Source organism: Silene latifolia, unplaced genomic scaffold (assembly GCF_048544455.1).
Source record: "Silene latifolia isolate original U9 population unplaced genomic scaffold, ASM4854445v1 chrun_scaffold_16, whole genome shotgun sequence".
In the NCBI taxonomy this organism is placed as follows: domain Eukaryota; kingdom Viridiplantae; phylum Streptophyta; class Magnoliopsida; order Caryophyllales; family Caryophyllaceae; genus Silene; species Silene latifolia.
The window spans coordinates 3,864,332-3,883,092 of record NW_027413123.1 but is presented as its reverse complement, the minus strand read 5'-3'; the positions used below and the strand labels follow the sequence as shown (position 1 = coordinate 3,883,092).

Below are 18,761 nucleotides of genomic sequence, written 5' to 3'. Positions count from 1 at the left end.
ACACTTTTCCCAATTTAAAAAAAGACTAACATCTTCACATTTTTGCAATACAAGAGAAAGATTATGCAAACATGAGTCAAAGTCCTTTCCATAAACGCTAAAATCATCCATAAAAACTTCCATTATGGTCTCTAGGTAGTCGGAGAAGACACTCATCATGCATCTTTGGAAAGTGGCGGGGGCATTACATAAGCCAAAAGGCATCCTCCTATATGCAAAAGTACCATAAGGGCATGTGAAGGTGGTCTCATGTTGGTCATCCGGGTGTATAGGGATTTGAAAGAATCCCGAATACCCGTCAAGGTAACAAAATAATTTGTTGGAGGCTAACCTCTCAAGCATTTGGTCAATGAATGGTAAGGGGAAATGATCCTTTCTTGTTGCGGAATTCAATTTTTGATAGTCAATACACATACGCCAACCGGCGATCTTCCTTGTGGGTATTAGCTCATTCTTTTCGTTTGTCACCACCGTGGTACCTCCTTTCTTAGGTACCACTTGAACGGAGCTAACCCACAAAGAATTCGATATGGGATATATGATTCCCGCATCAAGTAATTTCATAACCTCTCCTTTGACAACTTCTTGCATGTGGGGGTTCAATCTTATTTGAGGTTGAATGGTAGGTCTATGGTCCTCCTCTAGATGAATTCTATGCATGCAAAAGTTGGGACTTATCCCCTTAAGGTCATCTAGACTATAACCTATAGCCTTCTCATGTTGTTTCAACACATCAAGCAATTTTCCCAATTGGTTCTCGTCAAGTCTATCATTAACAATCACGGGTTTGGTCTTTGATTCATCAAGGTAAGCATATTTCAAATTTGGGGGAAGGGGTTTTAAAGTAGGAGTTTGTACCTCACTTTCCTCCTTTGAAGGTTCATTGAGAATTTGCTCCATCTCCATTAGGCATTCCATTCTCATGGCATATTCAACTTGTTCTTCGTTCTCATCAATCTCATAACCTTCGAATTCCATGACGAATTCTTCTTGCTCTTGAGCTTGTAAGATGTCTTCTAGGATGGATTGCTCATCTTCTATAGGTTGACATGCTTCCACAAGGATGTTATGCACTAATTCGGATTGTGCATGAGTAAGTTCTTTGTTAGCTAGAGCGGCCTCAAAAAGATCTACCTCTAATTCCCAATACATATTTTTAGCCTCACATGCTTCCAAGGCTTCCAATGCTTGCATGGGATCTTTGAATAAAGGTATACTTAAGTGATCCTCTACAAAACAATCTATAAGGTCCATCTTGCAAAATATCAAACAACTTGAAAATAGTTAGAACAAACCTTGAGGGGTTTTACTTCCCCAAGGCGAAGAAAGACACAACTAATAACAATGTAAGAAAATCTAAATCAAGTTAACACCGTCCCCAGCAACGGCGCCATTTTTGGTCGTGTTCCCTCATGGGGTTTAGTTTTCAGTACTTGTCGTTAGGAGCACCTAGACCAAAACACAATTTATAACTTCACCAACAACTCTACAATTAGTAAAGAGACAAGTAAAGGTCGGATCCCAAGGGACGGGAATTGAGATGAGATTTCTATTGCAACTAGTGGTGTCTAAGGGTGTCACAATTGGGGTTTGAAGTAAAAGATCACTAAACTATATAGCAATGAAAGCAAACAAGCAAGATGGATTAAAAGGGATGTAAACAATTGATAAAAGGCACTAGGGTGTCATGGGATCATAGGGGATTCATGGGAATTGATCATACAAACATATTCTCAAGTTTTTTTTTTTTTTTTTGGTGAAATGTGAGTATGTATTAATATATCAAAGAACCCGTCTCATGTACAAAAGAGGCTAGCTGGAATGAATTCCAACAACAAAAAATGATAGCAACCACAAACAAATCAATTTAGGAATCTCATAAGAGATCCTACTGCATCAAAATCAGATCGCCCATCCCTATTCGGATATTTCCTTCTTACCTGCGATCGTATCATCTTCTTCATCCTCTCAAACACTATCACTGGTCTTTCAACGCAGAGCTCATGGCGCGCCCGGTTCCTCTGAGTCCACACACAGTACCGGTAAGTTGTTTGAATCAGAGCCATTGCTTTCCATTTCATATTGTTTCGATTAGTTATCATTAACTCGTTGATGGTGGGTATCGATCGACCAATCCACTCTTCAATGAGTTCATGTACTTGTTTACCAAAATCACAGTAATTGAAAAGATGGTCACTAGTTTCAGTCTGTGTTTCACATAGAATGCATCTGTCATCAGTGCAAACACCATAGGCAAAGAGCTTTGCTTTAGTGTTAATCCCTTCTTGCATAATGAGCCACGAGTTTAGTGAGCATTTTGGAATATTCCAGTCATTCCAGACGATTACTGACCAAGGTTGAGAAGCATGAGTACCCAGCAGCCAATCATAGCCATTTCCAATCGTGTACCCTTTCTGATGAGGGTACCAAAGATTGTCAATAAAACCATCTTTGATTTTCTCCTTAACCTTACAGATAGATTTCCAAGTCCAAGAAGCGTCGTTTGCAGGTTTATAGTCATGCCAGTTTGAGCCTTTGAGGTAAACATTATCAACCCATTTAATCCACAGTCTGTCAGATTTTGTATAAATCCAATTCACCAATTTTCCAACAGCAGCTATATTCCAGATACTCGCTTTTTTAATACCAAGACCTCCTGCATCCTTAGGTAAAGTGACCCTATCCCAACCAACTAGAGGGACTCTATGGTATTCACTGCTACTATCCCACAGAAAATTCCTACAAATGGCTTCAACCCTTTTAATGGTAGCATTAGGAATAACAAACATCGCAGCCCAATAGTTATATAAAGTATTAAGCACGAGTTAATGAGTACAACCACCGCCAAAGATAGGATAATTTCTTTGCACCAAGGCTTCTTATCCGAGTCACCATTTTTTCAACAAGACTGTTACACTCTTTCTTAGATACTTTACCAGGCTGGATTGGGACACCCAGGTATCTAAATGGCATTTCCCCTTTTAGAAACCCTGTGACTGAAAGAATGTCATTCTGGAGATCCTCCCTCATACCATTAAAAAATATTTCTGATTTTGTATTGTTCATCTGCAGACCTGAAGCCTGGGAGAAGGAAATGAAGGCCTTCATAAGGAGAAGTATGGATGGGGCATCCCCTTTGCAAAACATCAAAAGATCATCAGCAAACATAAGGTGAGTTAACTTGACTCCTTTGCACATTGGATGATAATGAAATGGCCATCGAGCTATAGCATAAGCAATAAGTCTAGACAAGTAATCCATACATATGGTAAATATGAGGGGTGATACTGGATCCCCTTGCCTGAGCCCCCTATTTCCCTTAAAATAACCAAAATTGCTACCATTGAGCACCAAAGTATAAGAAGTAGTAGTAATACAAGCCATAAGAAGGCCAGTAAATTTAGCAGTGAAACCCAAACCAGTCAATAGCTGCTCAACAAAATCCCACTCAACTGTATCATAGGCTTTTTGTAGATCAATTTTGAACAAACATCTGGGTGAGACACTTTTGCGAGAATATTGATGTACAATATCTTGACATATCAGCACATTCTCAATAATAGACCTTCCCTGAATAAAAGCCCCTTGACTTTCATGAATAATATCTGGAAGAACTAAAGCAAGCCTGTTGCAAAGCAGTTTAGATATTACCTTGTAGAGAACATTACAACAAGCAATAGGGCGAAATTGCTTAACTGATTGGGGTCGTTCACACTTAGGAATTAGGCAAATATTGGTAGCATTCAGCTGAGTGAGCAGTTGACCAGTTGTGAAAAACTCCTGTACAGCCTCAATAACATCCGAACCAATCAATTCCCATGAGTCTCTGTAAAAACCACTAGTATATCCATCTGGCCCAGGAGCCTTATCAATAGGGATTGAAAAAACTACTTGTTTAATCTCCTCAGAAGTGACTGGCTGATTAAGAATAGCAATATGCTCCTCAGTGCATCTTTTTCCAAACCCCAGAACAGCAGGCTGGACTTGAGCAGTGGACTTTCTACTACCAAGTAGAGTAGTATAATAATTCAGAAAAGCCTCCTGTATACTATCAGAAGTATTACAGATTATCCCATGTTGATCCTCTATCTGAATAACTGTATTCCCCATACACCTCTTACGAATGGTAGCATGAAAATAGGCAGTATTATTATCACCATCCTCAATCCACTTGGTCTTAGCTTTTTGTCTCAGAAAACTATCTCTAGCTGCTGCCATACCCCTGAACTGAGCCATAGCCTCTCTCTCCTGCGCAATGAGAGTATGATTCATAGGATCCCCAAGGAGATGCTCTTGGATATCAGATAACACTAGCTCTGCCTCTCTAGCTTTAAGCTCTATGTCAGAATAACATTCATCATTTAGCCTCTTTAGAACAGGCTTTAAGCTCTTCAATTTCTTAACAATGCAAAACATCTTAGTACCAGAAATAGAACTAAGCCAGATATCCTTAACTCGAGGTATGAACTCAACTGCCTTGCCCCACATATTAAAATACTTAAAGCTTCTCTTCTTAGTAACCATCAAATCTTTGTTAGTCACTACACAGGGGTTATGATCTAGAAGACCCTCAGGATGGAAATGGCCAAGCATTTCAGGAAACTCATTTAACCACTCATTATTCACCATAAATCTGTCTAATCTACTATACTTTCTGTGCTCAGCATCCTGTTTATTAGTCCACGTAAAAAAGGCTCCAGTAGCCTGAATATCCATCATTCCACAAGAAGTGACACAGTCAGCAAAAGCATCCATATCCTCAGTCCTCGTTTGCCCTCCTAATCTCTCATCTGGATGTAACACAGTGTTAAAATCACCAGCTAGGGCCCAAGGGCCACTATAAGAATTAGCACACTGCTTAAGGAAATTCCATAAACCAATTCTATCCTTTCCTTCATTAAAGGCATAAATCAAAGTGAAGAAAAATCTCTTCCCAGTAACTTTAATCAGGACCTGAGCATGAATAAACTGCGGATCATAGTTGAGAACTTGCACATCAAAAAGTTGGGGTTGCCATAACATCCATACTCGTCCACCATGATGGGAATGACTATTAGTAGTCACACACCAACCATCAAACAAATTAAGAGACAAATTATTCACATTACCAGCATTTATTTTGGTCTCAAGTAAACCAAAAAGAGCTACCCTATGATTATTCATAAAATTTTTAACTAATTTCTGTTTATTCACATTGTTAAACCCTCTAACATTCCAAAACCCAATACTATTCATGAGACGTAGATGGATTAGGAGGGTCACCAGTTTTCACACCACTACTCTGTTGCTTCTCAATTTCATCCAAGTCAATAGTCTCCTCAATATCACTCTCATCTTGTATTTCATTCTGTTGTATAGGAAGAGGAGTTGTTGGACTGTGCAAGGCAGGGAACTCAGCATCAGAGAGTTTTGATTGAATATGAGGCACTGGTCTCCATACCTTCTTAACAACAGGGTGAGTAAGTTTCTCACTTTTCTTATTCAGCATCTTCCTACATTCATGTGCTTCATGACCCATACCTTTGCATTTCACACATAGACTAGGTTTCCAATCATATTCAACCCTAATCTGTAACAGACAGCCATTCTCATCTTTGAACTTGACAGTACTAGGAAACTTGTGCCCTGCTTTTAATTCAACCATCACCCGAGCATATCCTAGCCTTGTTTTGGCCTCTGTACCAGTGTCAGATCGAATGTATGGTCCCACCAAGGATGCTATTTTTGGCAAGCATTTTCCCCAAAATTTCAATGGTAGTCCAAAAAATTTAATCCAGGCAGGAACCAATTTGACCTCCTCTTTCAGGAGATCCACATTACTTTGCCACGGCTTAACTATAAGAGGCTTATTATCAAACATATGATAACCAGCCTTTAAAACTTCTTCCTTACTTTGCACCGAGTTAAATCTGACAAGAAATACTCCATTAGGAAGGAAAGATACCTTGTCAATTCCATACTTGTTCCAAATTCTGAAAATAAACCCCTCTAACACCTCCCAAGGAGGGTTTGCCCCTAGAACAAAGCACACAACTGCCTGGTTCCAATATTCAACCTCCTCCTGCACATCTTCTGCAGAAAACTGTAGTATATCCTCTTCATTCTGATCATTAGCAGTAAGAGGAGACTCCTGAAGGGATGAAATTGTCTCTTTTTCTTTCCCTATTACACTCTGTGTATCAGGTTGTGAATTACTAACCACTTTAGTATTTTGAACAGATTTCTTACCACGTTGTGTTACAAATTTGATGTTTATAACAGGTTCCTCTTCATCATCAAAGGAGATTCCAGAAATACCATTAACTTCATGCATTGGCTTCATCTTGATCACATCATCCTCAGATGGCCCTTTCATCCCACCTCCATGATGATTGTTCCTTGTTTTCTTTTTAGAACTAGCACTTTTGTTATTAGATTGTTTTTTCTTTGATTTAGAAGCAGAATTGTGAGCCATAGTGAAGCTTTTTTTGAACCCTAGTAATGGCAGGAGATCAAATTTTTGGTCGCCTGGTTATCGCCTTTCATTAGGGTTGTTTTTTCATTTCTATGTTTTAACATATTCTCAAGTTATAAGCAAGCAATTATTGTTGTGATGGATCGAGTTGGTTTATATCTTACAATCCTAGGAAAGTTTGGGTCCCGGAGCCGAATCGATTAGATTGTACAACACCTACAAGTCGACTTAATCTTCCCTACTCAACAATATGTATGGTCTAATGAGACTCGAGTTGGTTTATGTCTTACAAGTCTCATTGAAAAGATAGGTGATGGGTAAAAAATGCAAGGATTCATAGGCTCGCATTTCATCAAACATAACATGTGCATAAGTTGAGATCACAACAAGCAAGCAAATAAACTATGAAAGAATATTAATTTAAGCATGAATCATTCCCCATGTTGGTTTCCCCTAATTACCCATTAACCCTAGCTAAGGAAACTACTCACTCATTATCATGTTGAACATGCTAGCAAGGTTGTCAATCATACCAACAAAGTGAAACATGATGAATAAATGAAGATAATTAACAATAATTAGAAAGAGATTAAGAGAATTATACCTACTAATGATTCCAATAATAAAGCAAAGAATAAAAGAAGTACTTGATGCTTGATTGGAAGGTTGCAAATCTCCCAATAATAACCCAAATAATCTTCAATTACCCAAAATAAAGGATGAACAAGAGAGAGATTAAGGAAATAAAACTTGTATTAAAACTTGATTAAATGTTGATTACAAGATTAAAGAGAGATTTTATTGATATTAACTATACTAAAGATTGCTAAGAAGAACATGCTCTTCTAGTTAGACTAATGGGGTATTTAGTGGGGATTAGGTACATAAATTAGGGTTTACTAAGGGCTTAAATAACGATTAAGTCCTTGAGGAATCGCCGGTCTCTAGGGAGACTCCGGTCTCTTTTTCGCCGGTCTTAGAAAAAGATGTGCATCCTTCCTTGAAGCTTGTAGAAGACGAAATGGAACTGTCTGGGAATCCGGCCGTCTTTAGCACGGGACGGGCAGATTTGGGCGTTCCTAGACGGGCGTCCAGAGGGGAAGACGGGCGTCTTTGGGAGCTTTTTCCCGGGCGTCTTGTGGAGGAAGACGCTGGGGTTGTGGGTGAGGGACGGGCGTCTTCAGGGGAAGACGCACGGATTGTCAGGCAGTTTCTTTCCTTCTTCTTTTTTTCCTTTTTCTTCATAAAATCCTTGAGGATTTCCTCGGGGATGCAAGGATCTTTTCTCATCATTGCCCATCTACTATAGTATGTACAAAGGCCTTCTAATCTTGTCTCTCCTGTGGGAAATAATCTGTATACTTCCCTTTAACATGAAGGATTATAACGATTTAACAAAGATGATCTAAGGTCATAAAATAAAATACATAAACAAAAGTAAAAGGATTTAGAATTAACCTCAGGTCCTAGCAAAATTGGCCTAAGAACAATATCAAAACTGATATTCGCCTATTAGTTGCACCCAAGACGATCTGAGATATACCCTTTGATTATGCTAGAAATCAATCTAAAATTTTCTGTAAAATTTTATTGTCTTTTGTGTTTTTGTGATGAGAAAGAGGAGGCAAGGTCAGAAAAAGCATTAGGTTAGAAATAATTCTCTACCTTTCTTTCTATATAGACCGAAATCTGGAATCAATTAGGAAAGAAATAACCTCCTAATTTTCGGCCAAACAGACCGAAAATAAGGAGTGTATTTTCCTTATTTTGGTCTTTCCAAAAATATATAATATGTGTTGAATTGTCATCTAGTGAGGATCGGACCCATGACCTCTTGGTATGTGTACCCTCGCTATTACCACTATGACACATTCACTTGTTGATATTAAATACAATTTGATTATATTTAATTACAATTAACGATTAATTCGTCAAGCTAACATTATATATATTTAATTAAATATAACTTATTATATTTATTTTACGAATTGACAGTTAATTCGTCTCAACTTAATATTATTTAATTTTCATTAAATAATTATCTCATCAACACATTGACTAACTTTTTAGTCATTTTGGGCATCAATGTAATTATATTTCTATAACCACATTTCTCAAACACGTCCTATAGGTGTGACCTTTAGGGACCAGTTGATCACCCCCATCTGTATGATAATAACGTCAAACTCTTTAGCAAGCTAACTGTTATTAGGTAAACGTTAATCAACTGATTATATATACGAAGTATACCCTTGTGAACCTGTAAGAGATTTACAAATGTTATCTCACTAATTTGTGGAGGACACAAGCTCCAACAAACTCCCACTTGTCCTCACAAGTGTATGTGCGATAACCGATTCTCATATTCTTTAAAATTTCTCCCACTCAATGTAAAACAATTTGCAAATCCGAATTCACAAAGGTCGTATTTTACAAGCGATCAGTATCAAGAGTGGTTTTCCCGACTAGAGAGTAACTTAACTGATAAACGAATCAACATTCGAGCATAGCCATGCATTTCAGTTACAACTCCTCGAGTGGCCCTGAGAAATAACTATACCTGATAAGGGATGGATATTTTCCTCAACTCGAATCCTGCAGACGTAAGCACAGTATGAAATGACCCAGAAAAAAAACTACTTAGCCCCAGTTACGGTAGACCGTGAGAAAGAAACCAAAGTCACCCAAAGACTGCCTTAATCTCAAGAGACAATTGATGGTCAAAAGAATCGACTCTAGGTACACAATGGATGTCCTATCCACGACCTGGCACCGAATGTTATAAAACATTTAGGACTCCATTACGTTGTCACAAAAAGTTGTCCTACGAGGCATCGTCATAATCTCGTATCTGTGATCGATTAGTCAACCGTTTAACTTATGGCTCATTGAACCCACCATCAATCGACTGCACAATATAATAGCCGGAGTTATCAGCTCACATTGGCGATTATGGATCATAGCAAATATAATGTAATTCAGTTCACTTTGTGGCGTTCAATGTTGTCAGTACAATCCACACGAAAAACAAAATATTATATATATAAAACGATGAAGTTATAAATAATATATGAAAAAGATAATGTATCAATCCATAATCAAGCACTACAACTTAGGAACATGTTTGATTCCCATGGAATTAACATGCCCTACATGCTTATCATAATTCAACGGTTTGGTGAGAGGATCCGCGATGTTATCATCCGTCGCAATCTTGTCAATCGCTATCCCTTCTTGCTCCACGTAATCACGGATCAGGTGAGCCTTCTGAAGTACATGTCTAGATTTGTTGCTGGACTTTGGCTCCTTAGCCTGGAAGATGGCACCTCTATTGTCACAATAGATGGTGATCGGGTCATTCGAACTAGGAACTACCGAAAGCCCTTGTAAGAATTGACGCATCCATATCGCTTCCTTTGCTGCCTCCGAAGCGGCATAGTACTCGGATTCAGTAGTAGAATCTGCTACAACACTCTTTTTTTGTGAACTCTTCCAGCTGACTGCAGCACCATTAATAGTGAAGACGAACCCGGACGGATATTTTGAATCATCTCGATCCGTTTGGAAGCTAGCATCTGCGTAACCGGTTGCGCATAGCTTTGTAAGGAAATATCCGTAAAATTCCCTTAAATTTTAGGACTATAACGTAACTTTAACATGTGATTATTGTCATAAAACAAAAATACAAGAGAAAACGATAAAGAACAAGAATCAACCTCGGGTCCTATGCAATTCGGCCTAGTGAACAGAAATCAATGTAGATTTCCTCCTAATCGTTGCACCCAAGACCGTCTGAGACTATGCCCCTTGTGCTAGAAATTACTCTCTAATTGACTTGCAATATTGAGAGAGTTGTTGTGAGGTTTTTCGATGAGAGATCTAGGATTTCAGAGAAGAGAGCTCCAAAACCCTAATTTTGTGTCAAATGAAATGCATTAGGTCAAAAAGAAGAGAGGCTCTCCTTTTTGTCCCATTCGGCCGTGAGTTTGCATGAAGGGGGAAGTGGGATTTCCACTTTCTCCTTATTTTTAACTCGTGGTCCGACTCGATTTTCGCTAAATGTATATGACACGATTTTATTATAAATCGTCATCGGTTATCGGTTATTAAAATATCAACCAAGAAACATGACTCGATCGATATATTAATACTTGTCCGACAATGACAATATTGTATAATTAATTAATTCAATATACATTAATTAAATATAACCGTTTATATTCAATTTACGAATTAACCGCTTAATTCGCCTTAGCCATTATTATTTAATCCGTATTAAATAAATATCTCAACATCGCGTTTGACTAATTATTAGTCAATAACTCCGACTAAATGTTTAGTCAAATTAGGCATCAACATGACTGTATTTTCATACCGTCACATCTCTCAAAACGTATCCTATAGGTGTGACTTTTAGGGACCAGTTGATCACCGCCATCAGTATGACAATAACGTCAAACTTATCTAGCAAGCCAACCATTATTGATAAACGTGGACCAACTGATAATAATACAAAAGTATACCCTTTGATCCTTTTAGAGATTTAAATGTTATTGCACTAACTGTAGAGGACACCAGCCCCAACAAACTCCCACTTGTCCGTACAAGTGTATGTGCAATAACGTTATCCGCACTAACTGGAGGACAGGGCTCCAACAAACTCTCACTTGTCCGTACAAGTGTATGTGCGATAACCGATTCTCATATTCATTTAAAATTTCTCCCACTCAATGTAAAACAATTTGCAGATCCGGATCCGCAAAGGTCGTATTTTACAATCGATCTGTATCATGAGTGGTTTCCCCGACTAGAGAGTAACTTAACTGATAAAACGAATTCGTATTCGAGCATGGCCATGCATTTCGATTCTGACTCCTCGAGTGGCCCTGAGAAATATCGAGTACCTGATAAAGGCTGAATATTTCCTTCAACTCGACTCCTGCCGATCTAAGCACAGCATGAAATGACCCAGAAAAAATCTACTTGGCCCCCTGTTACGGATGACCGTGAGAAAGAAACCAAAGTCACCCAAAATCTGCCTTAGTCTCAAGAGACAGTCGATAGTCAAAAGAATCGACTCTTAGGATCACCATGGAGGTCCTATACACGACCTGGCACCGAATGTTATAAAACATTTAAGACTCCACGTCGATGTCACAATTGTGTCCTACGAGATATCCGTATAACTCGCCTCTGTGATTGGTCAGTCTACCGTTTGACTTATGGCTCGTTGAACCCACCATCAACCAACGTCACAAAATAATTGCCAGAGTTATCAGCTCACGTGGGCAATTAAGGACCAAAAATATAATGTTTGTTCAGTTCACTTTGTGGTGTTCAAAATTGTCGTACAAATCCACATGAAAAACAAAATATATAAATATCAAAACGATGATGTCGTATAGAGTACAAAAGAGAATGAATCTAATCCATAAAAGAGTACTACAACTCAGGAACACGTTTAATTCCCATGGAATTAACATGCCCTTCATGCTTATCTTGTCGTAATGGTTTAGTGAGAGGATCTACTATATTATCATCTGTAGCAATTTTTTCTATCACTACCTCCTTTTGCTCCACGTAATCTCGGATTAGATGAGCTTTCCGTTGTACATGTCTAGACTTGTTGCTAGACTTAGGCTCCTTAGCTTGGAAGATGGCACCTCTATTATCGCAATAGATGGTGATCGGGTCATTCGAACTAGGCACTACGGATAGTCCTTGTAAGAATTGACGCATCCATATCGCTTCCTTTGCAGCTTCAAACGCGGCATAGTACTCGGACTCGGTCGTAGAATCTGTTTGTAACACTTTGTTTGGAACTCTTCCAGTGATCTGCAGCGCCATTAAGAGTAAAAACGAATCCAGACTGAGATTTCGAGTCATCTCGATCCGTTTGGAAGCTAGCATCTGCGTAACCGGTTGCGCATAGCTTTTGTTCGCCTCCATAAGTCAATGCCCAATCTTTAGTCCTCCGTAGGTACTTAAGAATGTTCTTGACAGCCATCCAATGTGATTCACCTGGATGCTGTTGGAATCGACTTGTCATACTCAATGCATATGCCACGTCCGGACGTGTGCATATCATGGCATACATGATTGATCCTATAGCCGAAGCATAAGGAATCCGGGTCATGCGCTCTTTCTCTTCCGGTGTCTCGGTGCCTGAGACTTGCTCGGATGCACACCGGAGCCATAGGAAGAAACCCCTTTGGAGTTAGTCATCTTGAATCTCTCTAGTATCTTGTCTATATAAGACTCTGACTGAGAGATAACATCCGACGTGATCTATCTCGATAGATACGGATGCCCAAAATTATTTGTGCCTCACCCGGATCTTTCATCCGAAATGGTTCTTCAACCATACTTTTACCGAAGTTAAGAGAGGTATGTCATTCCCAATCAGGAGTATGTCATCGACATACAATATTAGGAAGACAATCTTGCTCCCACTCGACTTGATATATAGACATGGTTCCTCGACCAATCGAGTAAATCCATTTTCTTTTATCACTTGGTCGAAACGATGATTCCAACTCCTAGAAGCTTGCTTAAGTCCATAAATGGAACGCTTAAGCTTGCACACTTTCTTAGGATGTTCAGGATCGATGAAACCTTCGGGTGGTACCATGTACAACTCTTCCTCCAAATAACCGTTTAAGAAGGCGGTTTTCACATCCATCTGCCAAATTTCATAGTCATGAAAAGCGGCAATCGCTAAGATAATCCGAATGAAACGCAGCATGACTAGGGGTGCAAAAATTTCATCGTAGTGCAAACCTGGCACTTGGGTGAAACCTTTAGCAACTAGTCGTGCTTTATAGATATCTTGTTGACCTTCCACAGAATGCTTTATCTTGTAAAGCCATTTGCATTGAAGGGGACGAACCTAAGCAGGCAAGTCAACAAGATCCCATACGTTGTTCTCATACATGGAGTCCATCTCGGTTTGCATGGCCTCAAGCCATAGCTTTGAGTCGGAACTAGTCATGGCACCTTTATAGGTTGCGGGTTCACTACTCGTTAAGAGCAGAATGTCATCTATGTCATGTTCCTCGACCATACCAATGTATCTGTCCGGAGGAATAGAGACTCTTCCCGACCTCCTAGGTTCCTCAGGAATATTAGCCGCAGCCAGGATTGAAGAAACTGGTTCCTCCAATGGTTGCTCGGTATTTGGTTCTGGAATCTCCGACAGCTCGAAGGTTCTATTACTCTTCGCATTCTCGAGAAATTCCTTCTCTAATAATGTCGCACTAGCCGCAACAAATACACGTTGTTTGGTTGGCGAATAAAAGTAATGACCAAGTGTTCCTTTAGGATAACCTATAAAGTATGTCTTGACCGATCGCGGGCCGAGCCTATCCTCGTGTCTCCACTTGACATAAGCCTCGCAGCCCCAAACCCGTATAAAGGACAAGTTGGGGAACGTTCCCTTCCATAGTTCATATGGAGTCTTGTCAACAGCTTTAGACGGACTTCGGTTAAGTATTAGAGCAGCTGACAGAAGAGCATAACCCCACAATGAGTTAGGCAAGATGGTGTGACTCATCATGGATCGAACCATATCAAGTAGTGTTCGATTTCTCCGTTCGGACACACCATTCAATTGAGGTGTTCTAGGTGGAGTTAACTGTAGGGCAATCCCACAGTCCTTAAGGTGTTGATCAAACTCGTGAGAAAGATACTCGCCACCACGGTCTGATCGTAGTGTTTTAATCTTTACGCCCGATTGGTTCTGCCCCGATTCTCGGTATTCTTTGAATTTCTCAAAGGACTCACTTTTATGCTTCATCAAGTAGACATAGCCATATCTACTTAAATTGTCCGTGAAAGTGATGAAATATCTATAGCCTTCTCGTGCGGTGATTGACATAGGTCCACACACATCCGTATGTATGAGTCCTAATAGGTCAGCAGCGCGCATTCCAACACCTTTGAAGGAAATTCGAGACATCTTACCAATGAGACATGATTCACACGTGCCAAATGATTGAAAATCAAAGGCCGAGATAGCTCCATTCTTTATGAGCTGTTTAACGCGTCTCTCATTAATGTGTCTCATACGGCAGTGCCATAGATACGTTTGATCTTAGTCACCAACCTTTAACTTCTTATTCATTACATGCAATATTTCGGTGGTCTGATCTAAAACATAAATTCCGTTCATGGAGACTGCCTTGCCATAAATCATATCGTGTAATGAGAAAATGCAACTATTATTCTCTATTACAAATGAAAAACCAAGTTTGCCAAGTGCAGAAACTGAAATAATGTTTTTAGAAAGACTGGGTACATAATAGCAGTTATATAAAAATAACTCAAATCCGCTAGGAAGCTGGATCACGTATGTTCCCCTCGAGACGGCAGCCACTCGTGCTCCATTCCCGACACGCAGGTCCACCTCACCCTTTACGAGGGGTTCGATGTTTCGGAGCCCCTGCACATGATTACACAGATGAGAACCACAACCAGTATCTAGTACCCAAGTTCCGTAACTTGTGTGGTTAATCTCAATCATATGAATAAAAGTAGAAGAGGAAGAATACATACCAACAGGTTTAACGCGACCTGCTTTTATTTCCTCATTGTAAACAGGACATGTACGCCTCCAATGCCCAGTATTGTGGCAATGATGGCATTCCATGTTGTCGGTCTTGCTCTTTGTCGTGCCTGATGAGGTGCTCGACTCACCAGGCCCACTCTTACCTGATCCCGACTTCTTAAACTTCGGTTTGCCTACCGCTAGGACTGCCTGAGCTTGGCCCTTACCCTTGCCCTTGTTTGACACAACGAGAACATCCTGTTTCAAGCTCCCACTAAACATCATATCCTTCTCGGTGCATGCGGTAGGGAGTGTAGTTCATGAGGACTTTTCTTCAAATCATTCATATAGTAATTCGCTCTAAAGAGCGCAAAATCATCGTGGAGTGAATGAAGCATGCGGTCAATCACGATGTTCTCGCTGATTTTACAATCAAGCGCCTCCAGTATCTCGACATTCTCAATCATGCTGAGAATGTGTGGGCTAACCGGTTGGCCCTTCTGGAGTTTCGCATCAAAGAAGCGAGTGGTATGCTCATAGGTCACGATTCTCGGTGCTTTCGAGAATTCCTTAGTGAGCGTGGTGAAAATCTTGTTTGCACCTTGGGCTATGAAGCGTTTCTGCAAATTGGATTCCATTGCAAAAATGAGTACGTTTTTAATCGCACCCGCTTCCATGACGAAATCGTTATACTTGGCGATCTCGTTAGCTCCAGCCGTGGGGCCTGGGTTTGATGGGATGGGCTCTGTCAGATATTTGAGCTTCCCGTCGGCGGCGGCAAAGCATTCCGTAATGCCGCCTCCCGGTCCGCGAAGTTTGATCCATCATTCTTCGATCCGAGTAGACCGATTCATCGATTCATGAAGATCCGAAGCCAGGACTCATGGTCCAATGTGGCACTTGGCATTGGGTCGTCGACACCCCACCATTTTGTTATTAGCAGTTTAAGTGATCGTGATCTACACTGAAAAAGAAAGGAAAAATAAAACGAAATAAGCAACTCATCGAGGTGATTTAAGTCTATTTAAAATTCATTTTAACGTGTAGACTCATTGCACTTGTATAAAAGATCTACCTCAAGAATTATACAAATGATCCCAAGACTCAATTTCCGTAAATTGATAAGCCAACTGTTTAGCTAGTTCTATAGTTAGAACTCTTGGTCGATAGATTTCCGTAAATCCTATCTATAGTCCACCATAATCACGGGATCGTTTAGAGTGACCATGGTGTTGAGATAAAATAGGTCAATCAGTTCCAACTTACCCGACGTAGAAGGGGTCATATTATGCCTACCGACGAAGAAGGGATTCATTGGAGTTTGACCTATAAAGACTATTCTCAATTTTTGGTTATACGAGGAAGATCCCATCAACTTAGTTTATATTCATTTTAAGTGAACGAAAAACTAGCATTGCGTGAATGAATTAATTTAGGTGATGGCTTAAATAAAAACGTGTGATATCTGTATATCAAAGAAAACTAACGCGTGACCTATATATGAGTCAGTTTTCATGCAATTATTAGGTGGTTTGGTTTTAGGCGGAATATGATGCAAACTATCGTTACGATGAAAACATAAATAAAAATGCAATACGTAAATAAAAGTCCTAGTGTGGCCTATCCTAGTAAAAAGAACATAATATAACTTTGGAATCCACCGTTGGACCCGAGAAGCTTGTCTTGATGTTCCATCTTTGTCCATGCAGCGGGAGTGAGCATCCGATCTCCATCTTTTGTAACACCCGCGAATTTTCCATTTTGGCAAATATAATTTAATTAACCGTTCTATTGTCTTATTTATATTTTAATTATTTAATTTAATTAATTTTATTATTAAACATGATTTTTATAAATATTATATTTTTAAAGCTTAAGTTATACAAAATAAATATTTTGGTCGGACAATAATAATAATAATAATATTTCCCGTCTCGAGTCGTAGTGGGCTTGAGACGTCATTTCTAGTAGAAACCGACTCAATTTGAGTTGTTGGGCTTGTTACAACTTATGGGCCTTTTCTCCTTCTCTTTTATTTTCATAAAACCCTCACCTAACACCTCACAACTTCATCTCCCTCATTCTAATTTCTGAAATTTTCCCCAACAACCTCTCCACCATTGTTAACCCTTTACTCTCAACCCTAAAAACTCCATATCTTGCTCAATTCTTATCCAAACTAAGTGATTTTCGCGTCTATCTCTTCCTCTCATCGCCCTCCTTCTTTCTAGGTAAGAAAAGATCCGACTTTCCTCCATTATTGGGGCTGTCGAGCCATCCTCTATATGGTACCCTTTTTCTAGTTTCGATTTTTAGTCTTATTTTGTGTTTTCTTATGTTTAGGGAAAGTTTAGTTGACCCTAAGTGGATTCTTGCTTGTGAGACGATTACTTTAGGGATTAAGAGCTAAAAAGGTAACGATGTTGGGTTACTCGACTTTATGTCAAAATTGTGTGATTTGTGTAGTATTAGACTCATATGATTGTTAAATTTGGTGTCTTTCATGACTTATGATGAATTGTTGTCGATTAGCATGCTTGTATGACATTTCTCACATGTTTGATGGCAAGTTCCATGCTTTATTGTCTTTGATCCGTATTGGTTGAATTTCATGCTCAAATATGTTGTTTTTCCGAGTTAGAATCATGCTAGGATACGTAAACAATTGATGGGAAACGATTTTTGTTGGTTTCAAATGGTTTGGAAGTGTTTTGCATTGAATCCGCGTATTTGTAGTCCCAGCCGGGTGACCGGCGGCCGGTCTACTGACCGGCTGGGAGATCCCTGTAAGTTTTGAACACATTTTTAGAAAGCCTGTAGTCCCAGCCGGGGTGACGCGTGGCCGTCATCTGACCTACTGGGAGTACACCGAGGATTTTAGGTGATTTTGAGTTTTAGGCGTATTCCCAGTAGGGTGACCGGCGGGTGACCTACTGGGAGTACATTGAAGGTTTTATGTGTTTTTGGAAAATTGATCGTATTCCAGTGGGTGTGGACTGACTGGAAATGGTGACCTACCGGGAGTGCACCAAAGGTTTTATGTGTTTTTGGAAATTTGGTCAGTAGTCCCAGTAGGGTGACGGCGTATGGCCTCTTGACCATTGGGAGCGCACTGTAAGTTTTATTAAACTTGATTTTGGCATGTTGTCCCAGCCTGGTGGTGGCGGCATGTACCCCCTCCTCCCGGGAGTCCCCGTGTGTTCCTTTTCACTTGTAACCTCTAATGATCAATGGTTTATGCATGTATCTTCTTCCTTATCGGTAATTGGTTAATTTAAGACTTATTGACGTTATAATCATGCAACTATTGTTACTCGTATTTGTGACCGGAGTGTGACGGTTTACATTGTGTGACTACTCGACATTCCTTATTTATTTGCCCTCGGACATTGGGTCACGATTAGGTGCCATTGTTTCCGAGTTGGGCTATCTTCCTTCCGCCTCTTCGGACCTTGGGGTACGGTTAGGTACCATTGTTCCGATTTGGGGTTACTCGACCTTGGGGCACGGCTAGGTGTCATGGATCGAGTCTTGGATACGATTTGGGATTGTATGTCGAATCGGGTGTCGTCCCATCCCGAGAGTCCGCGATTTAGACTAGGACCGTATTATGATCGTCGTCCTACCAGGAGGTTGGAGTCTAGGGGTTTGTCTTGTTTTGAGTCAATCCTTTGTAAATGTCTTGCTTGTTACGGTCATTGGTGTGTTCTTATATACGAGAGTGCACGTCTTCTATGATCGTTTGTGAGAGTCTTGGTCCTA

General features: G+C 39.9%; 1 protein-coding gene across 1 annotated transcript; it reads right to left on the bottom strand.

Moving 5' to 3' along the window:
• Positions 1-1,862: 1,862 nt before the first annotated feature.
• Positions 1,863-2,789, bottom strand: LOC141637320 (uncharacterized). Its single transcript, XM_074446877.1, has one exon. It carries the CDS (start codon positions 2,787-2,789, stop codon positions 1,863-1,865), a length of 927 nt encoding a protein of 308 aa, XP_074302978.1.
• Between the last annotated feature and the right edge of the window lie 15,972 nt (positions 2,790-18,761).